The sequence below is a fragment of the Salvelinus fontinalis genome, chromosome 15 (assembly GCF_029448725.1).
Source record: "Salvelinus fontinalis isolate EN_2023a chromosome 15, ASM2944872v1, whole genome shotgun sequence".
NCBI lineage: Eukaryota > Metazoa > Chordata > Actinopteri > Salmoniformes > Salmonidae > Salvelinus > Salvelinus fontinalis.
The window spans coordinates 34,236,395-34,263,179 of record NC_074679.1 but is presented as its reverse complement, the minus strand read 5'-3'; the positions used below and the strand labels follow the sequence as shown (position 1 = coordinate 34,263,179).

The following is a 26,785-nucleotide window of genomic DNA, read 5'->3' as shown; positions in this document are numbered from 1 at the left end:
TGTGTGTCCCCTCCTCCTCATAACACCTATAGATATACTGTAAAACCATGTGTGTCCCCCTCCCCCTCGCAACACCAATAGATATACTGTAAAACCATGTGTGTGTCCCCTCCCCCTCACAACACCTATAGATATACTGTAAAACCATGTGTGTGTGTCCTCCCCCTCACAGCACCTATAGATATACTGTAAAACCATGTGTGTGTGTCCCCTCCTCCTCACAACACCTATAGATATACTGTAAAACCATGTGTGTCCCCCCTCCCCCTCACAACACCAATAGATATACTGTAAAACCATGTGTGTGTCCCCTCCCCCTCACAACACCTATAGATATACTGTAAAACCATGTGTGTGTCCCCTCCCCCTCACAACACCTATAGATATACTGTAAAACCATGTGTGTGTCCCCTCCCCCTCCCCCTCACAACACCTATAGATATACTGTAAAACCATGTGCGTCCCCCCTCCCCCCCCCCTCACAACACCTATAGATATACTGTAAAACCATGTGCGTCCCCCCTCCCCTTCCCCCTCACAACACCTATAGATATACTGTAAAACCATGTGCACCCCCCCTCCCCCTCACAACACCTATAGATATACTGTAAAACCATGTGCGTCCCCTCCCCCTCACAACACCTATAGATATACTGTAAAACCATGTGCGTCCCCTCCCCCTCACAACACCTATAGATATACTGTAAAACCATGTGTGTGTCCCCTCCCCCTCACAACACCTATAGATATACTGTAAAACCATGTGCATCCCCTCCCCCTCACAACACCTATAGATATACTGTAAAACCATGTGCGCCCCCCCTCCCCCTCACAACACCTATAGATATACTGTAAAACCATGTGCGTCCCCGCCCCCTCACAACACCTATAGATATACTGTAAAACCATGTGCGTCCCCTCCCCCTCACAACACCTATAGATATACTGTAAAACCATGTGCGTCCCCTCCCCCTCACAACACCTATAGATATACTGTAAAACCATGTGCGTCCCCTCCCCCTCACAACACCTATAGATATACTGTAAAACCATGTGCGTCCCCTCCCCCTCACAACACCTATAGATATACTGTAAAACCATGTGCGTCCCCGCCCCCTCACAACACCTATAGATATACTGTAAAACCATGTGCGCCCCCACCCCACCTCGTGCAAACATAACTGTTGCTGCATCGTCTGTTATTTATGATTATTACATTTTAGTGATGTAAGTCCTTGCTTTCCTCGTGACATTGTCCTCTCATTGTTTGTTGTGTCTAGTTATGTGATCTATGCGGACGATGAGACTGATGCATGCAGAGAGAGGAAAGGGAGCTCCTGTGATTGGCTGGAAATGACATCACTGAAGGGTTACTGGTGATGAGGCTTTCCTTTTAAACACATCGTCGTCTACCCTCCTCTCCTCCTCTGCTCATCCTCCCATCCCCCTCTCCATCCTCTCCTAGGAATGTTTATGTCGTTGTTTTACACTGACTCAAGGTATATGGGGTTGCTCTTCGGGTTTTGCAGGGGTAAGACTGCACAGTCCAATGCAGTGATAGACAATGGAAAGGTGTTATACAAGCAACGTCCTCCCTCTTCTCTCCCTCAATCTCTTTAATGCCTCCAATGCTGTGGCTCTGTTCCTCCACTCATAACCTCTACCACTCTCTTCCACCCCCTCTTTTTCCTTCCGTCTCTCTTTCCTTCTCTTCTTTCTCTCTGCATCCTGTACTGTACCTTTCTCCTCTACTCATAGCCCACACATTTCTCTCATCAGCACCCACTCTCACCCCCCTTCTCCTCCTCTCTCACTTTCTCTCTCTCTGCACACGACTCTCCTGCTGGCATGCAGCTGCATGACATCATTTGGGCTAGTGCGATCCCTCCCCCCTCTGTGTCTAATAACAATACACCTTGAGCTAATAAAACCACCTCTCTCTACTGCATGCTGTATTGTTAATGTGTTTGTTTTATTTGCCTCCCTGAGCTGCTGCACTCCACAGTCCCTGCCCTTATCCCCCTGCCTTGCAACGCTAATGTATTATGACATCATTCGACTGCACCTGACTTCTCGCCTTGAGGGCACGATCATTAATATGAATGTTTCCCGCTATTAATGCTTGTGAGTCTTCACACAGAAATGCAGTTTTTTATGTCTAGAGAATTTATTTGACGTAAATTGGTGGATGGCTCAGGTTCCTTTCATCCTATTGTATCACATTTGCCTTTATCCCTTTTTTCTCCAGCTACTAGTCGCTCCCTGTTTATTCTGCGAACACTGATTGATGCCATGGCCGTGCTAGGAGTCTGTGTTCCTGATGTTCTTAGAGCACTCAGTGTTCTGTTCCAGGTACCACTTCCATGCATGGCATCATGGGACATGTAGTTTATTAAGGGGATCTAGCTCTGTGGAGTCTCACACTAGCCTAAAAATTGTCAGTACGGGGTTGGACAGTCCTGGTCCCACGGTGCTGCAGGGTCTGCAGGTTTTTGCTCCATCCCAGCACTTACTAACACATCTGATTAATAGTAATGGTGCTGGGGTGGAATAAAACCTGCACACTCTGCATGTTAAGTAATTGTTTCCATTATATTAAGACCCTTTACATCTCAACTTCACGCGCGCGTGGGTAGTAGCTGATCCACACAGGGCTGTTTGCGCGGTGAGTGTTGTTTAGTCATCCACAGCTCTGGAACTGAAAATGATGAGACAGAACCCTCAGTTCTGACAGTAATAGATCTGACATTTACTGCTAAAATCTGACTGACTCAAACCAGTCACAACCAGCCCCTTAATTCAACATTATTCACATCCAATTTTGCAACTAACTTTTTGTTCAGAGTGCTATGTATGCGTAGTAAAGGAAAAACTCTATGCAACGCTCATGCAAAATCGCTGAAACGTTTCAGTCAGTGACCGCCATCAGACTCCCAAAGCACTACAGAAGTCCTCTTTGACCAGTAGTGGTGTGTGGGTAAAATCACTTGGGAAGCCAAGCCAGGAAAAAAGCCATATTACAACCTGTGTTGAGATAATTGAGTTGTTTGCTCTATAACCCGATAGTTCACACGCCATCGTGATATATAATAAGTCCGAGACAACAAAAAGACAACAGTCATAGTAGCTGAATAAATTCAACCACACGTTTGTTTTCATCAGAAAGGGCGACTTACATGTTGTGCTCAATTCATGGTTTCTGTTTTCAGTACTTCAGCTCAGTGTCATACAACATGAGTGACCAGTGTTTTCATTCACTCAATTATCAAGAAATTATGAACTCATGGATCAGGGCCGGAACTAGTGCTTTTGGGGGACCGACCTACGAGGTTTTTGTTTGTTTTGGGAAAATAAGCGAACTTACTACATTTCAACACATTTTGCCATGGTGCAGAGAGATACATGCTAATTTCCTGCAATATTACACTTTTTGTTATGGGACAGAGACAGAGACATTTTCTTTAGCTATTTTATAGCTCATCCCATGCTTTTGTTCACATTTTGCCATGTAGCTGAGAGAAAATATTGTAGTTTTAAAGCAAATTTCCTGATTTTCTACACATTTCGCCATGAGGCTGAGAGAAAATGTTGCAGTAATAAACCTAATTTCCTGCAACCCTTCCTAATTTCTCTGTCTTTTCATGTTTCCCATCTTTATATGCATTGAACTGCTGTGACAAACATCTGTCCTTACATATCCTTTGTGCCTGGTGACCGTGCTATTATCCACCTATTTATTGTATTGCTATTATCTTGTTTCTCTCACCATTTAGGATGTATCCATCCTTGCAGCTTGCCCCCACTCAGTAAACGCTAAAGAACACAACCTCACCCCCAGCTCATTCCTCCTCCACATTACCCCCATCCCCTTCCCTCCACCATCTCTCCAGCCAATCAGGGGCCTTGATTCCTCTGGGCCAATGGGATGGCTTGGAGGTGATGTCATGCAGTAATAGCTGGTTGTGGTGCTGATGCTGCTGAGAGAGCAGCCCAAACAGCAGCAGAACGACAGAGAGAGAGGGAAAGAAAGAAAGAGAGATAAAGAAATCAAAGGAGAGTACCACCAACATTGCTCAGCACAGGGTGAGTCCATCTAAACTACTGAAACAGCAAACAAAAATATGAGATGTTGCATCCAGGATATAGTCCTATTATATTCATTTTTTCTTGTATATTTTCCTAATTTAAGTGTGTATGTTGTGCATTCTCTAAAGATTGTTCTGGTTCATATCTGAAAAGACTTTAGCCACAGAAAACAGAGTGTATGCATGGGATGCCTCTCTGCCACGTATGACGGACATTCTCTGTGCAGCATTGACTATGACATCACCAGAGTTGCACAGGGAGTTTACCTCACCTCAGTTGTTCAAGTGTGTGCATGTGCACCGTGTCTGGCTGCACAGATTATCCACAGATAGGTTGAAATGTAGTGAAACAACAAGAAACAGTCTGTCCCAGATGATTTTGTAAAGTGACTTTGGTTCCCAGACATGCAGTTTATGCAATTCATACAGTGTGCGTTACTTATTATGCATTTATTACAAAATGCTTTACTTGTTGAAGAAATAGCTTAAAGTGAGAAAGAAGATGTTGATGATCAGTACAAGATGACTATGAGATGACTTTGGTTATGCAATGAGGAGATTGTGAGTCTAAGATTAGGATCGAGATATCAGTGGTAACTATGGGATTCCTTTTTATTGTGATTGACTGGTGATAATGAAATCTGTACGATGTGTATATTCGTCTACTCTGTGGGAAGAAGTGGCTTTGTGCGTGTGTGTGTGTGTGTGTGTGTGTGCGTGTGCGTGTGCGTGTGCGTGTGTGTGTGTGTGTGTGTGTGTGCGCGCGCGCGCTTGTGTGTGTGTGTTTGTGTGTGCAGGATAGTGTGTGGGCCTTTGGTTCCCTCCTACTCCTCCTACTCTCTCCCTGTGTGGTGCCTTCCTGTTCTTTCAACACGGCATGAATACTCACTCAAAAATATTGAGGAAACAAAATAACAGGCAACAAGACACCTCATAGAGAAAGGAAGCCACTGTAAGTCATAAAAGCATGTTGAATTCAAGTAGGTGAAGGATTGAATATATTGCAGACTCTTTCTCCAGTCAAGCCTCACAGTAGGCAGGTTCAACAACAGAATGTTCAATATGGAACAGTAGTCCTGCAGTTAGTCATGACTGAAGGTTTTGAGTATATAAGGGGAATGTATTGTGTGGCCTTGTGGCCTAGCTACTGTGGCGAGGTAGCTTTGTGTAAGTGTGTGAGATTAGGGGCCAGTGAGAAAGGAGTGGATGGAGAGAAAGAGAGAGGAGAGAAAAGCAAAGAAAGTGCGAGAGAGAATATTCAGATTCTCTGTGGGTGGATTCTTTTGTTGTCTTTGTGGTGAAGTGAATAGACCACAATTGAGTCACAGCGATTGCTTGAAGATCAGGAGCTAACACAAATGGAAAGATTATTATGATGTTATTATCAAGTATCTATTTTTCTCTCCCTCCATCACTTTCTCCTTTTTGCTGTAGACAATAAGACCTGTATGTTATGTGAGCAGGCTAGACAGGCCCTGCCTTGTTTAATTATATAACAAAAGTGTACCATCACGCTCTGATAATGTGTGATCTGTCCACCTGATTATCACGAGGAGCTTAGTGGTTAGGTCACTTCTGCAGCAGAATGCAGATGGTGCTCTCACCCAATCTCCATCCTCCTCTCTATCTCTTCCTCACCCCTCCCTCTCTCTTTTTGTGACAAGCGTAAGGGCTCAAATGCTCTCTATGAGTGGTCTGAATAAAGGCTTTACAGTAGTTCACAATGGTCAGTTTTATGGTAATGGGAATGGAATTCTGTTTCTGTACAGGGATCTAACATGTGTTTGCAGATTGCAGGGTCTGATGTTAATCAACTTTTTTTGTCTCCCTTTTAGGACTATCTGATTCACCACAGTGTCTTTAGAAGATAACAAGAGGCAGAATGACTCTCGCAGGTAATGTATGTGTGTTAGCATGTGTGTGAGAGGGAGAGGGAGAGGGAGAGGGAGAGGGAGAGGGAGAGGGAGAGGGAGAGGGAGAGGGAGAGGGAGAGGGAGAGGGAGAGGGAGATTCATGCTAATGGTCTTATCTCCCATGCAGCCTACAGAGACAAGATACGGGAGCTCCCTCTAGTGTCCATCTTCTGTTCCTGCATCCTACCTGAAGCCAAAGAGAAGCCCACCAAGAAAGGCAAATAGCTTTACACAATTTTACCACAATCTACCTGCAACACACCATAGAAGCCATTTCATTCAATGAGCCAGCAATCAGCTTACTATAATTATTGTTTTTTGATGCAGCTACACAAATGGCACCCCGCCCCCTTATTGGTATTCTATTTCCTTTGGGTCCTTCCTTTATACAATGTCACACTTTTCTTAATCTCTGCCCCCTAATCTCTGCCCTCCCTGCAGATGTGGTGGACCTGAATCTGTGCATCATCAGGGACATGGAGGTGATTGAGCTGAACAAGAGGAGGTCCGGCCAGGCCTTCGAGGTCATCCTGAAGCCCCCCTCGTTTGACGGGGGTCCGAACCCTCTTGCCACAACACCTCCACGCAGGGAGCCCTCCCTGGAAGAGATCCAGAGAAAGCTGGACGCCGCTGAGGAGAGGAGAAAGGTGAGGGGTCAGAGATCAGGGGTCAAGAGGGAAAGAAGGCCAACATTGACTGTTTCTAGATTTGTATGGTGGAGATGGGAATGCTCACAGAATGTTGGTCAGAATTGAATTTTTCCAGTTTGGTGGGGAGATGGAATCCTTAGGTGTGCAGTGTTGAGCAAGACTGCTTTGCATCATTGAAGAGATAGGAACTCTGGTCTCTGATCATCCACTCACTCCTCCCTCTACCCTTCTCTATCACACCCTAGTGCCAGGAGGCTGAGTTGCTGAAGCACCTGGCTGAGAAGCGGGAACACGAGCGTGAGGTGGCCCAGAAGGCCCTGGAGGAACACAACAACTTCATTCGGCTGGCCAAGGAACGCATGGAGCTGCGCATGGAGCACAACAAGGAGAAACGGGAGGCACACCTGGCCGCCATGCTGGAACGCCTGCAGGAGAAGGTAGAGTTACACTCAGCTGATACCCAAGGCAGGATTGGGGTCCATTCCATTTCAATTCACTCAATACAGGAAGTGCATTGATGAACATTGAAATGGAATTAACCCCAACCCTAACTCTATCTCCGTTGTCTTTTGTTTGTTTTTCATCTGTCATGGATAATATCATCAATATTCTGTCAGAATAGTTCTATTTGGTTAAGATATTTTCTTGTTTGTGATGTTAAAGTTCAGAGTGCTGTGTATTACCTCTATGTAATGTAGCTGGTTTGAGAAACAATCAAGACACATTTGAGATACGCTCTACTGACTAGTCATCCATAGAATATCATTACCTCTGACCATTATTTTGTTGATATGAAACGGACGGGAAGTCTAAAGAGTGGTGTCTGTGTTTCTCTCTTTCAGGACAAGCACGCTGTGGAGGTGAGGAAAAACAGAGAGCACAAGGAGGAGAGCGGGTAGAGAGAGATGGAGACAAAGAAAGAGAGCCCGTGGTGCCTCTGTTTTGTTGCGTGAGAATAGGATGGAAGAGAAGAGACAAAATAAAGAGACTAGGTTCTTAAAATGGACATGGGATTTGTTTGACAGACGAGAATCCACAATGATGGAGTTGAAGTAGGAGAAGTGCACACAAGGCGGTTTCCTGGAGAGACAGAAAATCAAGTTGTAGTTTTGTATTGCGCTTGAGTGTAGTGGAGTATAAGAGCACTATGCATCATTTAGTAGCTAATTACACCTTCTGTAGGCTTGGTATTTATAATAGACTTTGAACACATCCTTATTTGCAAGAAGTCTTAACATAACTTACCTTCTTAAAGTTCTGTTCATTAAAATCACTGACACATATACTTCCATTTAAAGCATTCTACACGTCATGTTTGTTACACTTTTTACTACTTTTTGGCATGTTAGCTTATGTACAGTACATAAATAGTCATTGAATGGGATACTGATGCTACCGGCTTCGCAATTTATATCTTTTTCAAATAGGAAAGCTCCTTGATCTGAAGTGTTAATTATCTCCGTCTTTATTCTGTAGTCAATGGCTGTTGTGTTTCACTGTGGTGTGTAGTGTAGTGTTAATTGTGCACGGCTAGTTTCTTTGGTGTTTCTTCAGACATAGTAGATTTGATTATTAGGGGAATAGACTGTTTGCACTAATATGTACCAGTTACAGATGTATGTGATGTATCACTCAATATCAATTTAAAAAAGTACAACATCTGTATAAGAGACCCTTGTTGTTTGTATGCTTACTTACATGTGCACTAGTCACCTGTGTGCGCTTGTGTCTTATCTAACTGTCCTATCTCTGAACTCTGTGTTGTAGGTTTCATGACGGCCTGATCACAACACGAGCTGAACTTATTTTGGAAGCCATTTTGAAGGGCGTTCGCCAGCCTGTTCAGACTGTAGCCCTCTGGGTTCAGTCGTTTGGAGAAATGACTGAGACTTTGAGATTCTAATGATGACACATGAGAGAGGTGCTTAAGTCAACGACTGAAGCGGATTGGTCAGTGTGCCCTGTTTTAGGAACTGATCAGTACAACAAAAAAGATATTAAAAGATCGAGCTGAAACCTATGACAAAGGATGATGTCATTGCTACCTTCTTCAGTGTTCTGCTCAGGATTCTCTCTGTGCTTTGCTGACGTGCCAACAGTGCCAACGGTGGGTCTGAGTGTGAGTGTGAGCGTTTCTGTTAAGGATGAGCGTGAGCATGAGTGTGTATAGTTCAGTAAAAACACTTTGATATCACACATTTTGCTTTGAGCTCACACCTGCAGGCAAGGTTTTAACTTAAATGTCCTTATGAGTTTGGTTTGTAAACTTGAGTCTGTTGGAGCCAAAATCATTGTAAATCTACTGAAGCGAATGAAGGTCAGGGAATGATGTGGCTGCTTGTTGATGTACAGAAATGATGCTCTATTTTAGATGCCAAAAGAGAATTAAAGGAGTTCTGTTTTGAATTGATCATGTGAATTTCTTTATTCAATAAATACCAAAATATCATCCAATACATTAAATAACCCCAAAATAAATAGAACCACATACTGAATAAATACATAATTAATTTTGTGCTTTAAAGCTCAATAGAAAATATATCCATATTTGACTATTCAAATTGATCTTTCAATGACATAGAGCCAAAGCTCCATAAAACGAACACACAAATACTTTCAATGAATGTGGGGATCAAACCTACAACCTTGGTATTGCCAACACTCACGGCCCAACCAGCTGCACCGCCAGGCTTGACCTCTGATATCATTACTGTTGGTGCTCAATGCTAGGCCTGACACAGGTGCAGCCCACCGCGATGATCTTTGACTCCAGCCGGTAGTAGTATCTGTCCTCGCTCCCCATCATCTTCCTCAGGACCAGGATCTGGTGGTAAATGGGTTTGGACTCCAGGCTCCTGTCCTCCTTACCCGCGACGTTCAGACAGCCCTCCAGAGAGCACCTGACCTCTGAGATGGTATGGGGAAAGCGAGACTCATCATAGGTGGTGCTGGAGAGACAGAGAGAGAGGAGATAGGAAGAGAAGGGGAGAGGACAATATTAGAGATCACAATGAATTCAACAGAGTACAGCTGAGAATTCAGACTTTTTTTAAGCAAGCTTCCTAAAGGTATGAAAGGCATATAGCATTTTCTTATTTTATTTTATTCCTTACTCTGTAATTGTTCTTAGGTATTTTGAAAGGCTCAAATAAAATTTAGTATTATTATTATTTTGAAAGGCATATAAAAATATATATATATAAAATAAAAAAAATGCCTGTGTGTATTGTGGTATTTCTATTGTGTCTATGTAAGCTCGTTGCAGGTCCTCACTTGGTAGTCCATGGGGAGATCGAGTGGTTCCCAATGGATCTGACGGGGCGGGAAGGAATCAAGTTGCTCGGGTCCAGGTGCAGGGGGACAGTTATTGTGTTTGGAGCTGAAGGCTCTACAGGCTTCTTGTGTCCCTGAAGGTTGTTCTGTGAGCGTCTCCCTGTCATCCCTGGATGGACGTGGGGGGCTGCCTCTGCACCCATCATCATCATCACCAACAGCCCCATTAAACACAGCACCTGAGGAACAGAGGGACTGTTGGTGGCCTGGTATCACCTCTGAATGTAGGCATATATAGGACAGTTTTGCTAAATGTGTTGCTAAATATGTTTGTTGATTTACACTATGGGCCAGGCAAATTCAACAGCAAAACACAAAACATCATCTTTACTCTACTATGAACCCATTAAGGGAAAATGGATAATCAAAATGACAGAACTGAACTTTAAAACAATTTCAACTTCTTGCTCAGTAGACAGACACCAGTGGCAAACTCCGCTGATATCTTGAAGATACTCAAGTAATCACTTACCATCAAAAAGTGTACGTTTGAAGTAGAACTCATGATTTGTTTGTTAGTCTTGTCGTCCTCAGTGGAAGGTCGTTGCTGTGTTGTAGTCTTGGTCTGGTTGTCTGGTGGTCTGGTTGTCTGACAGTGTTCTGCTCGTCTTTTTCTGCTGTTGTGTTCTGGTTCTGTTCAAGTCTGAGGTGATGCTGTAGGTTTTATACTGTAGTGGCTGTGTGCCTACTCAGAAGTTTCACTTCCTGTGATGCTGCGATTACCTTTCATCCTCTGCTTAATGCTTACTAGCTAACCACACAGCGTGAAAAGTAGTGCACGTAGGTACTGCTGTCATCTATGGAAATCTTGGAAACGCTTTACTTGACACCCACCGTCATAAAACGTTATGGCACTGTTGTAACCATGTCATAATATGTCATAACAGCTGACATAACTTGTAATAAACTGTTTTAATATGTTCATAATACTGTCATGACACAGATCTTTAGACCTGTTGTGACATACTGTATATTGCGTTATTTTAGGACTGGTTATGACACAAACCTACATAAGAGTGTCAAAACCAACAAAACCTACCACACAAGGCAAAACATTGCTTTACACCATAGCCTACGTGTCAACAATATGTTTATGCCATATAAAAAATATGAATTGACCATATTCAATTATCACTGCAATTGCACATACCCCAATGCTCTGTGGCTGATGACTGGGATGACTGCAGGAGCAGGACAAGACACCCTCTTTTTGACTGATGATTGACATAAGGGCATGTACATGATAGACCTATCTGGCTTATATGATGGTCATAATACTTAGTCCAATTAAAGTGACACAGGATGGTCATAATGCTTCTTGACAGTGTCATAAAGCGTATTTCCTACAGGTTATTTAAAATATGATGAAAGAAAACATGACTGTAAATCATTCATTACAACAACAAGAAAGGATTTAAGAAACAAACTTGCAAACAAAAGGGAACTTCTTGGTAGGGAAACATATTATTTGAATAAATGTGGGTTTTGACACCCTTATATAGGTGTCATAACTAGACAGAAAATAATGCAATTATTATGATAGTTTATGACAAGTTATGTCAGCTGTTATGACATATTATGACATGGTTATGACTGTGTCATAATGTGTTAGAATACTGAGTGTCAAGTAAAGTGTTAGTGAAATCTTATTGTCATATGTTGGGAATTTCAAGTCGGTTTTTGGTGTCCATAACGGTTTTGGGGTCCGTAAGGCCAGATAACTCTGTTCCATGACAAAGTCATTTTCAAAAGACTGTTAATGACAAGTATTATCATTATTATCATTAGTGTTATGTAGGGCTCAACAATGTGTTTGCCAAATCATTTGATACTGACATTAGCCAGCCAGCCAGCCATAGGAAGCTGTATGGTTATGGGCCAGATCGTGTCAATAGTTCTGATAGTTATGAAGATGTATGTCTATGTCACAGCAACAGTATGTCAGTTTAAACAGCCATTGTCAAGCCGTGTGATTGTCATGGCCATAGGAGTCTACTGACTTTTTTGTTGTTGATTATATTATATTAGATCAACTCAATTAATTTGGTAATGTGCTTAAAATGATGTGTGTGGCAAACTGTGTGCTTAAACAATGTGATTAAAATGATGATGTGTGGTTAATGTTTTTCTGCAATTTGATATCAAAATCTTTGTGAGATTTTCACTGTCCTGGGAAAATAGCACACACAAAGTTAAAATCGTATCATAGTAATAATACAACTATATGTATATAGACACTGCGCACTTCCTCACACTTGATACTCCCACGCTTCAACAATCAGAACCCAATAGAATCAGCAACTGGCCTGGATTGTCATGCCGATCATTATGTAACCATGGGTTCAGATAGACAGCACTGTGAGTTTCCATCCTCACATTTCTTGCCTTGTCATGGCTTTGTTTTTTTCCTCTTGAGATGATGAACATGATGAGATGATGAACATGATATCGAGACAATGCGGTTACATTTTGTATTATTGGCATTTACACAATGGCATCAAGGGTAGATTCCCAACTATTCATGGTGTATCATATCTACTACAGGTGTAGGATCCTAGTTTGATCTAAAGTTTGTAATTCCCATTTTAAAATGTCAGAATTGATTTACCCTAACGAAAACCCCTACAAAATATGTCCATTAATTATAATCCACATTATAATTCACATTTCCTGTTGCTGCAGGATTATTTTCCTGCTGAAAAAGAATTGGCTCAAATTTAGATCCTACATCGGTAGATGTCTCTTGAATGATTAATTTCACCGTACAAGGTTGAACCCTAACACAGTACGTCCCAAATAGAGAGCCTGGACATGACTAGTTCCACTAGGGTCACAGCAAAGAACTGAGTTCAGGCCAGACACATTGGTTTGATTCATTTTAAGAGACAAGAAAAATCTTTCGGTGGGTCATTTACAGCCCTTTCTGAAACAAAGGGTCATATTCTCTTAGTTGCAAAACAATTTGATATCCAGTTCGTGATACATAAAAAGCTATACTACGCTATCTCAGAGCTGAAGCAATGGAAAGCGAGGGATCTCGGAGCGAGTTCAGGTATTTCATTAAGGCTTGACAGGCTTTGATGTGGCTCAGGTCTTCTAGGACTTAGTTTTCCCCCTTTGTTCTGTCATCACAATCTAGGACACCACTGTCAGTCGAAATGTGGATGTCCGGGCCAGGGTTAACCTACATGGGGGTTTCTAAACATCCAGGAATCTCTGAAGTTGCTTCCTCCTCTTCCGCTAACAGCCAACCAGCGTGGGCAAAGTAATATCCAGGAACCATGGGGGGAGACCCAAAAACATTTGATCGATTAACCTTTTACTGCACTGGGCTAAGTCAGGATCACACAGAGTGTTTATTGGTAGTCATAAACAAATCTACTTTGAAACGAAAGTATACACTCCACACACATGGTTATGAGCTTAAAAAAAGAAGACACCTGTTGTAACGGTCCTGACCTGTTTTATGTTGTTTTTGTATGTGTTTAGGTCAGGGCATGTGTTTTGGGTGGGCAGTCTATGTTATCTGTTTCTATGTTGGTTTTGGTTGCCTGGTATGGCTCTTAATTAGAGGCAGGTGTTTTGCGTTCTCCTCTAATTAAGAGTCATATTTAGGTAGGGTGTTCTCACTGTTTGTTTGTGGGTGATTGTCTCCTGTCTTCTGTGTCTATGTTACACCATACGGGAATGTTTTGGCTGTTCGTTTTCGTTTCGATGTCGTCTGTTTCCTGTCCGTGAGTTTACGTGTAGTTATGTAAGTTTATGTTCAGGTTTCGTTGACGTCGTTTTCTTGTTTTGTAAAGTTGAAAGTGTTTTTTGTTTTTCGTGTTGCCATCATCATCGTGTTAAATAAAAAGATGGCTTATTTCCCTGAAGCTGCATTTTGGTCTGATGATCCTTCTCTCCTCTCCTCGTCTGAGGATGAGGAGAGCGACAGCCCTAACACCTGTACCATAATTTTGAGTTTGCGTCCCAATTTTACACTTTATATACATCACAGAAGACTGAAATTTAACTAAACCGTTTGACATATAAACACAGTTGAAAAAAAATATTTAAGGAACATTCCACCCATGAGGCTACTAGGTCATTTGATTGCAGGAAAAGGCTACACGTGTGTATCTGTGGCGGACACTGGTCAATCAAGAGCTTGGAACAGGGCACAAATATATTTGCACTTTCCTGACTTTTGGTTAGTCACTTTATATACACTACCGTTCAAAAGTTTGGGGTCACTTAGAAATGTCCTTGTTTTTGAAAGAAAAGCAAATTTTTTTGTTCATTAAAATAACATCAAATTGATCAGAAATACAGTGTAGACATTGTTAATGTTGTAAATGACTATTGTAGCTGGAAATGGCTGATTTTTTATGGACTATCTACATAGGCGTGCAGAGGCCCATTATCAGCAACCATCACTCCTGTGTTCCAATGGCACGTTGTGTTAGCTAATCCAAGTTTATCATTTTAAAAGGCTAATTGATCATTAGAAAACCCTTTTGCAATTATGTTAGCATAGCTGAAAACTGTTGTTCTGATTAAAGAAGCAATAAAACTGGACTTTTTTAGACTAAACTTGGATTAGCTAACACAACGTGCCATTGGAACACAGGAGTGATGGTTGCTGATCATGGGCCTCCGTATGCCTATGTAGATATTCCATTAAAAATCATCCATTTCCAGCTACAATAGTCATTTATAATATTAACAATGTCTACACTGTATTTCTGATCAATTTCATGTTATTTTAATGAACAAAAAATGTGCTTTTCTTTCAAAAACAAGGACATTTCTAAGTGACCCCAAAATTTTGAACGGTAGTGTATATCATATTATTTTTCTATGTTGTATTTTGTTGTATCATGGGTGGCAGTTATATCAGAAGCATTGCATTTGTCTACATACACACCTCCTCTCTCTAGATAAAATGGGGTCACAGAAGTGCTGATACACTTCCCACAAGTAAGTCTCCCTTGAGTCACAGCAGCAGACTAAGAACGAAACTTCGACACAGTCCGACCAGACCACATCAGAGGACGCTAGGAACCACATCACACAGATTGTGACATAACAGTAAGAGGTGGGGCCAGCAGGAAAGACACAGGAAGTTGGTAGGTCCATAAAAGGAAAGTAATGTACTGTACAGTACAATACCCGTCAGCTCCAAAAATCCAAGGATAATGAACAGTAATATGCTGCTTTGTCTGTTTTAAAATGTTGTAGTCAATGGTGTAGTGGGCCTGGAGAAGTGGGTATACTCAAATTTTTCCCAAAATTTCCTAAATGGCCTGCCCGGGCAAAGGAAAGGCGCCCTGGGTGAAAAATTATATGAGAAACAGTGGCATACACTCTAAATGATCTAAAAGGATGAATCCCATATTGGTTTTTCACAGTCAGGCCAACCCATGCTGTACTGTGCAAGTAGAGTAATACTATTGAAACAGATTAATGAGGTTATCAACTGAGTCAGAAGGTTTTTATCCTCAAAGTCACACTTCTTTATATAGAAACACAACACAATTAGATGTTCTAAACCCAATGTTTAAACCACATCAGGAGACCAGTTTTGAAGGCTGGGAAAAATCTAAGAAATGTAGATTTCTTTGTGTAGTTACCCTTTAATTCACGTGTGCAGGCACCTACAGTAGCACTGTTGTTTGGTTAGCGTTTCTGTAGCACATGAGATTAAGTTTGAAAAACAAATGGCCACTTGGATTGATGTAAATGCCAGGTAGACTATATCATTTTTGCCATGTAGGCATAGGTTACTTTGTAGCCAGTTAACATTTAATTGGGAAGGTTTTACCAGAAAGTTACGCCTATCATTAGCATTTCTATATTTTTTACGTCCTTAAATTGTTTAAAACCTGGACATTTTACTTCATATTATGAAGCATGTGTTATCTTGCTCAAAGTAGTCTATAGCCAAATCCCACCATAGAAACGTGGAGGCAATTATTTTATGAAGACATCCTCATTTGCGTTCTCCTGTTCTATTCTTTCAAATGTATTTAATTGTCTTGCAGCGAAAGGCATTATCCTAATCATATGAGCAACCCATGATAGTTGTTGCATCTTTATCTCTCCTCTTTCTACATTTCTAACCGATATTCTCATCTCTGTCCACTTGCATGTGCGGAGCGCATTTTAGAGCTGTGTTTTCCTGTGTTAGAGTCTGGGTTAAACTTGGAACAATGTTATACTATAGTGTCTGAGGAGTGATAGAGACAGTTTTTTTTATCAGAAGTTAAATGGTTATCTGTAGGAGCCAGATGGCTTTGGAATGTGCTGGATAGAGGGGAGGCTGTTAAGGGAGTGCTATAGGTGATACGGGTGGAGAGCTTTGGATTAGGCATCAAGGGGGTTGAGGTCAGGTCAGATCACCTTAAGGGAGGAGGCACTGTTTATTACCCCATCACTTCGTCTTCCTTTCGAACCATAACAGATGTAAGAGTTGGAGAGGAGGAAGAGTGCATCTAAATTGGAGTATATATACTTGTGTTGGTGGAAACATGTTTTGTCTAATGCAGCTTTATTGATCCTCTGGGAAGAATTAAACTTTGTTTAGCTTTCATAGTGTCCGTATAGTTTTTTACTCTGAGAATTAGAACCTAACACCTGCTAATTGCATTTTAGAACATTCACGCATAGGCCTAGCACCGTGTGCACATTGCTGGGCCTAAAATGTGAAATAATGCTTTATCAAAATGTTAAGCTAAGCATTCTGATCTGTTTCATCCTCTTTCATCCTGTTTCATTTAAGTGATACACATATACCTCCACTACACTACTTTGATACGCATCATGGGGATTAAGAAGTGCCCACTGAAAAATAAGTGGGTGGGAGAATACCTGTGCATAGCCTCCACTAAAACATCCCTCCCTCCCTCCCTCCCTCCCTCCCTCCCTCCCTCCCTCCCTCCCTCCCTCCCTCCCTCCATGGGACAGCATCTGACTGTGTGCATGTGAACTTTTCCCAGGTTGAGAGGGCTTGTTAATGTGGTAGATGTGACCTGTTTTAAAATGGGACAGTGGCTGGATGCAGTCAGCCTTTCACTCATCTGTGCAGTGGTTGGGTAGTAGAGAGCACATGAGGATGCCCTATCATTGGAGGCATCTATCTAGAACAGAGTATCGTTCTCGATAGAGAGATAGATAGTAAAACTGTTGTGTAGTTGTGTAGTCTAGAGGTTACGGAATGACTAGACTACAACTGGGTAGGAGGAGGTAGGAGTATCACACAACTGCTGCTTCTCTATTATCTGTTCAGCCTATGCGGTTGATCGCTGAGGTAAGAGGGTACATGCATGCAACAGGTTACAACAGTGATCAACAAAGGGGTGTAATGGGTTGTGCTATGCTGCCCTACCAAGCAAAAAGGCAGTAACTGCTCTGCTGTAACAGAGTTGAAACGGCTTCCTCTGTGTGTCTTCCACTAAGATACCAGTTGCATTTATATGGAGATGTAGGTTCTGGTCAGTCACATTACATACTGTGTTTTACAAGTAGCCCATGTCTTGTTATAATAATACATGTGAAAAGCAGTCCTAATGCACCCTCACATGGCAACTTTGATCCCCATAGATACTATAATCATCTAGGCCACAGGGATTGGTGGAAGTCATTTTGGCAAAACAGTTCCTTCCCGCATTCAAGTAAGGATGGCACCGAAGCAGACACATTGAGCACACGTTTGGCATGCCAAAGCTTGTTGTGCTAATAACATACGCCACCAACAAAGGTGATGGATACAATTTTGGATACAATTTTTGTTTCCTGACCAGGACAGTCACTCAATACTGGAATATAAAAGAAAACCAGAAACGCTGGACATGTGACTAGATATATTATTAGTGAGGTAGCAATGCTGTGTGTATGCTCAACTGGAAAACAAGGGTGTATGGCTTTGACAATTCAGTATGGGATGCACGTCTACTGACTGTCAGCTGGCTAGAAATCGTGTGTGTGGTGTAACGTTACTGATAACGTTCAAATAACCCATATAATGTCAGAATACAATTATATGGTTTATATTCGTTATAGGGATAATAGATTGAAGCTAGGATAAATTGCTGATTGCCTCTTATGGGAGCAGGTATCTCAAATGTATTGCTTCATGCTAATGCTAGCTAGGTAGGTTTTTACATTTTGGTAGGGGTGCGTCACTTCTAGCTTGGTGGCTGTCACAGGCTAGAAATCGTGTGTGTGTTGTACTGCTTCAAAGAAACCTTCAGATGAAATTTCAGAATATAATTCATTATAGGGCTAATAGATTGAAGTTAGTATAATTTGCAGATCTCCTCTTATGGGAGCTGGTAGGATTGTTAGTCTATGCTCACTAGCTAGCTAATTCATTATTACATTTACATTACATTTAAGTCATTTAGCAGACGCTCTTATCCAGAGCGACTTACAAATTGGTGCATTCACCTTATGATATCCAGTGGAACAACCACTTTACAATAGTGCATCTAACTCTTTTAAGGGGGGGGGGGGGGTTAGAAGGATTACTTTATCCTATCCTAGGTATTCCTTAAAGAGGTGGGGTTTCAGGTGTCTCCGGAAGGTGGTGATTGACTCCGCTGACCTGGCGTCGTGAGGGAGTTTGTTCCACCATTGGGGTGCCAGAGCAGCGAACAGTTTTGACTGGGCTGAGCGGGAACTGTACTTCCTCAGAGGTAGGGAGGCGAGCAGGCCAGAGGTGGATGAACGCAGTGCCCTTGTTTGGGTGTAGGGCCTGATCAGAGCCTGAAGGTACGGAGGTGCCGTTCCCCTCACAGCTCCGTAGGCAAGCACCATGGTCTTGTAGCGGATGCGAGCTTCAACTGGAAGCCAGTGGAGAGAGCGGAGGAGCGGGGTGACGTGAGAGAACTTGGGAAAGTTGAACACCAGACGGGCTGCGGCGTTCTGGATGAGTTGTAGGGGTTTAATGGCACAGGCAGGGAGCCCAGCCAACAGCGAGTTGCAGTAATCCAGACGGGAGATGACAAGTGCCTGGATTAGGACCTGCGCCGCTTCCTGCGTGAGGCAGGGTCGTACTCTGCGAATGTTGTAGAGCATGAACCTACAGGAACGGGTCACCGCCTTGATGTTAGTTGAGAACGACAGGGTGTTGTCCAGGATCACGCCAAGGTTCTTAGCACTCTGGGAGGAGGACACAATGGAGTTGTCAACCGTGATGGCGATTATGTGAATTATGTTCTCAGATCTACTTAGCTAGCTGTCTGGGTGTCAGCGTTTCAGAGAAAGTTCAACCATCATTTCCCCCCGGGAATGCTGTGCCATGTTGTAGTGTCCCTAGAGCTGTCAGTCAGTGTCATACAGGTTGATTGCATCACTATCAGAATAAAATTATATGACACCAAGGTAAAAGGCAGTAACTGTAGCCAAGGGCAGGTTAAAACCAAGCTAAAGGGCAGTAAGTTCAGTTACTAATATGACCCCAGTTTTCTCCAAAACACAACACAATAGAGGCAGGATACTTGTCCACGTGATTAAGCATGTAGTTAATGTAGCACAAATTACATGAACTAATTCTCGACCAAATGAGCAGCTACTGCCATTTTGCTTGGTCGGGCATTATAGCTGCTTTGTGTGAAGGCCTATGTTTCAGCCCAGCACGAATACATGTACGTGATTCACCTAAGTAAGACATTGATTATGAGATCACTAGTCGAATCAGGTGTGTTTGTGCTGAGCTGAGCTGGAACACAAGCATGTACACCAGGTAGGTCCCCAGGACCAGCAATGAAGAACATACAGAGCCACACATAAACAAAATGATATGCTCTTATAATCAAGAAATTATACAATCTAGACTTCACTTTTGTTGAGGATGCACAATGTCAGTAAACCAGTCTTAAAGGGACAGAGGGATTGTTTTTGTTACCCTGTAAGTAGTATATGGTCTATAAAGTGGTGCTGGAGCGCCAGTAGGAGGCACTCTTTTCTCTGGTCTAAAAAAATATCCCAATGCCCCAGGGAAGTGATTGGGGACTTTGCCCTGTGTAGGGTACCGTCTTTTGGATGGGATGTTAAACGGGTGTTCTGACTCTCTGTGGTCACTAAAGATCCCATGGCACTTATTGTAAGAGTAGGGGTGTTAACCCCGGTGTCCTGGCTAAATTCTGATATGGCGGCGGCGGTGATGGCTGACGTTTTACGGGCTACTAACCAATAACTTCTTTTGTACATAATGTTTCTGCCACAATCTCTTATGACCGAAAAGAGCCTCTGGATATCAGGACAGCAATTACTCACCTCATACAGGACAAATATTTTTTCTTTAATGAGTCGGACGCAAAGTATTTACTTCAGACACCCGACAAGGCCCAAATCCCTGTCATTTGCATGAAGAACAGACAGAGATATAGGGGACGTAGGTCGTGGTGCCTTGTAAGGATCCAACGGCGAGTGAGTAATCTGCCTTTACCATCAGTCCTATTAGCCTACGTGCAATCATTGGATAATAAAATGGATGAGCTCCGATCATGACTATCCTATAACGAGACATTAAAAACTGTAATATCTTATGTTTCACCGAGTCGTGGCTGAACGACGACATGGATAACATACAGCTGGATGGGTTTTCCGTGCATCGGCAAGATAGAACAAATGCCTCCGGTAAAACATTGGGAGGCTGTATGTGTCTATTTGTAAGTAACAGCTGGTGCACGAAATCTAATATTAAGGAAGTCTTGAGATTTTGCTCACCTGAGGTAGAGTATCTCATGATAAGCTGTAGACCACACTATTTACTAAGAGTTTATCTATATTTTTCATAGCTGCCTACTTATCACCACAAACCGATGCTGGCACTAAGACGGCACTCAACGAGCTGTATAAGGCCATAAGCAAACAAGAAAATGCTCATCCAGAGGTGGCACTGCTATTGGCTGGGGAATTTAATGCAGGGAAACTTAAATCCGTTTTACATAATTTCTACCAGTATTTTACATGTGCAACCAGAGGAAAAACAACTCTAGACCACCTTTACTCCACACACAGAGACACGTACAAAGCTCTCCCTCGCCCTCCATTTGGCTAATCTGACCATAACTCTAAAAACTAAAGCAGGAAGTACCAGTGACTCGCTCAATAACGTGGTCAGATGACGCAGTATGCTAAGCTACAGGACTGCTAGCACAGACTGGAATATGTTCCGGAATTCTTCCAATGGCATCAGTCACTGGTTTCATCAATAAGTGCATCAATGACGTCGTCCCCACAGTGACCGTACATACATACCCCAACCAGAAGCCATGGGTTACAGGCAACATCCACACTGAGCTAAATGATCCTCTATGCCCTCGTGAACCATCAAACAGGCAAAGCGTCAATACAGGACTAATATTGAATCGTACTACACCGGCTCCAGCGCTCGTCGGATGTGGCAGGGCTTGCAAACTATTACAGACTACAAAGCGAAGCACAGCCGTGAGCTTCCCAGTGACACGAGCCTACCAGATGAGCTAAATAACTTCCCTGCTCGCTTCGAGGCAAGCAACACTGAAGCATGCGTGAGAGCATCAGCTGTTCCCGACAACTGTCTGATCACGCTCGCCGTGGCTGATGTGGGTAAGACCTTTAAGCAGGTCAACATTCAACATCCGGAATACCAGGACGTGTTTTCGGAGCATGCGCTGAACAACTGGCAAGTGTCTTCACTGACATTTTCAGCCTCTCCCTGACCGAGTCTGTAATAGCAACATATTTCTAGCAGACCACCATAGTCCCTGTGCCCAAGAACACCAAGGTAACCTGCCTAAATGGCTACAGACCCGCAGCACTCACGTCTGTAGCCATGAAGTGCTTTGAAAGGCTGGTCATGGCTCACATCAACACAATTATCCCAGTAACCCTAGACCCAATCCAATTTGCATACCGCCCGAACAGATCCACAGATGATGCAATCTCTATCGCACTCCACACTGCACTTTCCCACATGGACAAAAGGAACATCTACGTGAGAATGCTATTAATTGAATACAGCTCAGTGATTAATACCATAGTGCCCTCAAAGCTCATCACGAAGCTAAGGACCCTGGGACTAAACACCTCCCTCTGCAACTGGATCCTGGACTTCCTGACGGACTGCCCCAAGGTGGTACGCATCTGCCACGCTGATCCTCAATACGGGGCCCCCTCAGGGGTGAGTGCTCAGACCCCTACTGTACTCCCTGTTCACCCATGACTGCATGGCCAAGCACAACTCTAACACCATCGTTAAGTTTGCCGACAATACAACAGTGGTAGGCCTGATCCTCAACAATGATGAGACTATAGGGAAGAGGTCAGAGACCTGGCAGTGTGGTGCCAGGATAACAACCTCTCCCTCAATGTGATCAAGACAAAGGAGATGATTGTGGACCACAGGAAAAGGAGGACCGAGCACAATCCCATTCTCATCGACGGGGCTGTAGTGGAGCAGGTTGAGAGCTTCAAGTTTGTTGGTATCCACATCACCAACAAACTATCATACTCCAATCAAGCCAAGACCGTCGTGAAGAGGGCACGACAACGCCTATTCCCCCTCAGGAGATGAAAAGATTTGGCATGGGTCCTCAGATCCTCAAAAAGTTCTTCAGCTGCACCATCGAGAGCATCCTGACTGGTTGTATCACCGCCTGGTATGGCAACTGCTCGGCCTCCAACTGCAAGGCACTACAGAGGGTAGTGTGTATGACAGCAATGCATGCTTTGTTTTTTTCCCCCTAGCACTGTTTCCATATGCTAACATTTTAGCATTTGTGGCACAAATCCTATTCACGTCCTGGTACCGATATTAGCATTTATCCCACATCTTGTTCAAATCATCAACAGTTGAAGTTGTACATACACCTTAGCAAAATACATTACATCTCATTTTTCCATAATTCCTGACATTTAATCCAAGAAAAAATTCCCTGTTTTAGGTCAGTTAGGATCCCCACTTTATTTTAGAATGTGACATGTCAGATTAATAGTAGAGAGAATGATTTATTTCAGCTTTTGTTTCTTGCATCACATTCCCAGTGGGTCAGAAGTTTACATACACTCAATTAGTATTTGGTAGCATTGCCCTTAAATTGTTTATCTTGGGTCAAACGTTTCGGGTAGCCTTCCACAAGCTTCCCACAATAATTGGGTTTTGGCTCATTCCTCCTGACAGAGCTTGTGTAATTGATTCAGGTTTGTAGGCCTCCTTGCTCGCACACACTTTTTCAGTTCTGCCCACAAACTTTCTATAGGATTGAGGTCAGGGCTTTTGTCACGATCGTCTTCGTGAGAGAGAGTGGACCAAGGCGCAGCGTGTGCAAAATACATCTCTTTTATTTTAGAGAAGGGAAAAAACATGCAACGAACACTATTACAAAAACGAAAACAAAACAACAAACGATCGTGAAGCTAAATACGTAAGTGCAACCACAAGCTACAAACGTACAACATAGACAACACCCCACAAAAGCCTACTGCCTATGGCTGCCTTAAATATGGCTCCCAATCAGAGACAATGAATGACAGCTGTCTCTGATTGAGAACCAATCTAGGCAGCCATAGACATAACTAGACAACATTACTCTACTCTGCCCCATACACATACAACACCCCTAGACACTACACAACACATACATTCCCCATGTCACACCCTGACCTAACTAAAAAACATAAAGAAAACAAAGAATACTAAGGCCAGGGCGTGACAGCTTTGTGATGGCCACTCCAATGTCTTGCCTTTGTTGTCCTTGAGCCATTTTGCCACAACTTTGGAAGTATGCTTGGGGTCATTGTCCATTTAGAAGACCCATTTGCGACCAAGCTTTAACTTCCTGACTGATGTCTTGAGCTGTTACTTAAATATATCCACATAATTTTCCATCCTCAGTATACCATCTTTTTGTGAAGTGCACAAGTCCCTCCTGCAGCAAAGCACCCCCACAACATGATGCTGCCTCCCCAGTGCTTCACGGTTGGGATGGTGTTCTTCGGTTTGCAAGCGTCCCCCCTTTTCCTTCAAACATAACGATGGTCATTATGGCCAAACAGTTCTATTTTTGTTTCATCAGACCAGAGGACATTTCTCTAAAAAGTACGATGTTTGTCCCCATGTGTTGTTGCAAACCGTAGTCTAGCTTTTTTATGGCGGTTTTGGAGCAGTGGCTTCTTCCTTGTTGAGCAGCCTTTCAGGTTATGTCGACATAGGACTCCTTTTACTGTGGATATAGATACTTTTGTACCTGTTTCCTCCAGCATCTTCACAAGGTCTTTTGTTGTTGTTCTGGGATTGATTTGCACTTTTCGCACCAAAGTACGTTCGTCTCTAGGAGACAGAACGCATCTCCTTCCTGAGTGATATGATGGCTGCGTGGTCCCATGGTGTTTATACTTGCGTACTATTGTTTGTACAGATGAACGTGGTACCTTCAGGTGTTTGGAAATTGCTCCCAAGGATGAACCAGACTTGTGGAGGTCTCCAATTCTTTTCAGAGGTCTTGGTAGATTTCTTTTGATTTTCCCATGATGTCAAGCAAAGAGGCACTGAGTTTGAAGGCAGGCCTTGAACTACATCCACAGATACACATCCAATTGACTCAAATTATGTCAATTAGCCTATCAGAAGCTTCCAAAGCCATGACATCATTTTCTGGAATTTTCCAAGCTGTTTAAATGCACAGTTAACTTAGTGTATGTAAACTTCTGACCATCTGGATTTGTGATACAGTGAATTATAAGTGAAATAATCTGTCTGTAAACAATTGATGGAAAAAATGTATTGTGTCATGCACAAAGTAGATGTCCTAACCGACTTGCCAAAACTATAGTTTGTTAACAATACATTTGTGGAGTGGTTGAAAAACAAGTTTGAATGACTTTAACCTAAGTGTTTGTAAACTTCCGACTTCAACTATATAAGTGACTAACGTTGATATTTGTACTAGGTCTTGAATCGGATTTGTGCAACAAATGCGAAAAAATTACCATACCGAAACAGTGCAGGGAAACTAAACCTAAGTATGAATTTCTGTCATACCCTGTCCATTGACTGCTTACAGGGTAAGGAAACCAATAGGTAATTTGTAATTTGGGTGAACTTTAACACGTTTTTGCGTGGTGTTTCCACACCGAAGGCGCCTGGAAGTAGATTTAGTGATAAGGCCAACTATTTCAGATCTGCAGAATCCCCCTTTGTTTCAAATGGTCTACAAACAGGTCAGGTCAGAGATATTATCTCATTTTCATCTGTTTTCATTATTACATGCAAATTTACCACTCAAGGCATTCAGATAAATACATCACACCCGGAGGTAGAAGTTCGACATAAAGACGTGACAGATAGACAAACAGAGATCAGAGATGGATCTCAAAAGCAACGTTTCGAAGTACCTGGTGAGTATAACAGTCAGCGTGTGATAAAGCTACTACTCATGTTTTTTGTTATACTGAAAATTGTATGTAACAATTGATTACATTTAACAGAAACTCTTATCGAGAGCAATTAAGGTTAATTCAAAGGCACATCCAAAGATGTTTCACCTACTCGGCTCAAGGATTCAAAATTGCAACCTTTCGGTTATTGGCCCAACACTCCTAACCACTAGGCTACTAACTGCCTAATAAGGATTACCATACATATACTTATTTGCCATACTTTTTTTGCCATGTACTTGTGATGTGCTAATTAATTCATCTCATAAACAAAAAACTCTTTGGTTGCATCATCTCTAATGTATTCATTAGTACAGTGCAGAGTCACATCCGATTTTGACAATTTGATTCATTTAATTGATCTAAATAAAAAAATAGAACCGTTTCTGTCCAATGGTTTTTGTTTAGCCTGTTTGTGCTTAAGTTTCAGCACTATTCATTAGTTAGATAACTTCTAATATATTTACTTGTATTTCCATCTCTTACCATCTTCAGGTTGTGTGCTGTGTGTCTATGCTGCTGGGCCTGACCATGGCGAAAGGAAAGAAGGGGACAAATGAGAGGTGTAACGAAACACTGATCATCCCTTCAGACTACTACAAGATTCCCACAGAGGAATCAGAGGGAAATGGGAACATTCACACACGCTCTCTGTCACCCTGGACCTGGAAGTGAGTTACATTTACATAATATAGCGGACACTCTTATCCAGAGTGACTTACAGGAGCAATTAGGGTTAAGTGCCTTGCTCAAGGACACATTGGCAGATTTTTCACCTAGTCGGCTCAGGGATTTGAACCAGTGACTTTTCAGTTACTGGACCAGTGCTCGTAACCGCTAGGCTACCTGCCGCAAATTTACAATAACATACACACTAAAGTATTTTCAAATAAATTGACCTCGATCTGAGTTATGTGACTGTCTTACAATCTTAATACAAGCTCTATGTAAAGCCTGTGAAAACTATCCCTTCAAACAGTAATTAGTAGGTTTAAATATTTGTTGTTGATTTATTTTTCTTCTCTCTCTGTTGAATCTCTAGAAGCACTACAGTGGAGAACCGTCTTCCTCAGACCATGTGGGAGGCCGAGTGCAGCTTTATGTACTGTGACAACCCCACCAACAGCAGCCAGTACATGCGCTACGGGCAGAACTCTGTACCTATCTACCAGCAGGTCTTGGTACTCTACATTTCAGCCACCAGGAAGTGCTACAGCGCCTCTTTCCTGTCTGTTGCCGTGGGGTGCACCTGTGCCTGGGCAAGGACTAGTTGATGTAACCTGCAGTATACTACATCTGTGGCCTTACTTTGTTTTGTTATTCATTTAGTTCAATCAAAATGTAATGTATTTTAATTTAAAGCAACTAGGGAGGTCCAACATTTGTTAATCCCACTAAG

The 26,785-nt window shown here is 42.5% G+C and overlaps 3 protein-coding genes across 4 annotated transcripts; 2 read left to right on the top strand and 1 right to left on the bottom strand.

Annotated features, from left to right (window-relative positions):
• The first annotated feature begins 3,974 nt into the window (after positions 1–3,974).
• On the top strand, positions 3,975–9,054 carry LOC129811854 (stathmin-4-like). Of its 2 annotated transcripts, XM_055863533.1 has the most exons (7): positions 3,975–4,083; positions 5,921–5,980; positions 6,126–6,215; positions 6,440–6,645; positions 6,894–7,085; positions 7,491–7,508; positions 8,416–9,054. In XM_055863533.1, exons 2-7 carry the CDS (start codon positions 5,968–5,970, stop codon positions 8,422–8,424), a joined length of 528 nt encoding a protein of 175 aa, XP_055719508.1. In that variant the 5' UTR covers positions 3,975–4,083; positions 5,921–5,967; the 3' UTR covers positions 8,425–9,054. The 2 variants fall into 2 exon arrangements, with proteins under 2 accessions (XP_055719508.1, XP_055719507.1); XM_055863532.1 differs by lacking the exon at positions 8,416–9,054 and having other exon boundaries at positions 7,491–8,320.
• Positions 9,055–9,071: 17 nt separating this feature from the next.
• il17a/f1 (interleukin 17a/f1) lies at positions 9,072–10,821 on the bottom strand. Its single transcript, XM_055864048.1, has 3 exons — positions 10,816–10,821; positions 9,922–10,160; positions 9,072–9,596 (listed from the first exon to the last, which is right to left on the bottom strand). The coding sequence occupies exons 1-3, from the start codon at positions 10,819–10,821 to the stop codon at positions 9,356–9,358; spliced, it is 486 nt and encodes a 161-aa protein (XP_055720023.1). The 3' UTR covers positions 9,072–9,355.
• An 8,036-nt stretch (positions 10,822–18,857) lies between these two features.
• LOC129811852 (interleukin-17A-like) lies at positions 18,858–26,664 on the top strand. The gene is made up of 3 exons (XM_055863530.1): positions 18,858–25,347; positions 25,882–26,057; positions 26,429–26,664. Exons 1-3 carry the CDS (start codon positions 25,315–25,317, stop codon positions 26,658–26,660), a joined length of 441 nt encoding a protein of 146 aa, XP_055719505.1. The 5' UTR covers positions 18,858–25,314; the 3' UTR covers positions 26,661–26,664.
• The last annotated feature ends 121 nt before the right edge of the window (positions 26,665–26,785 follow it).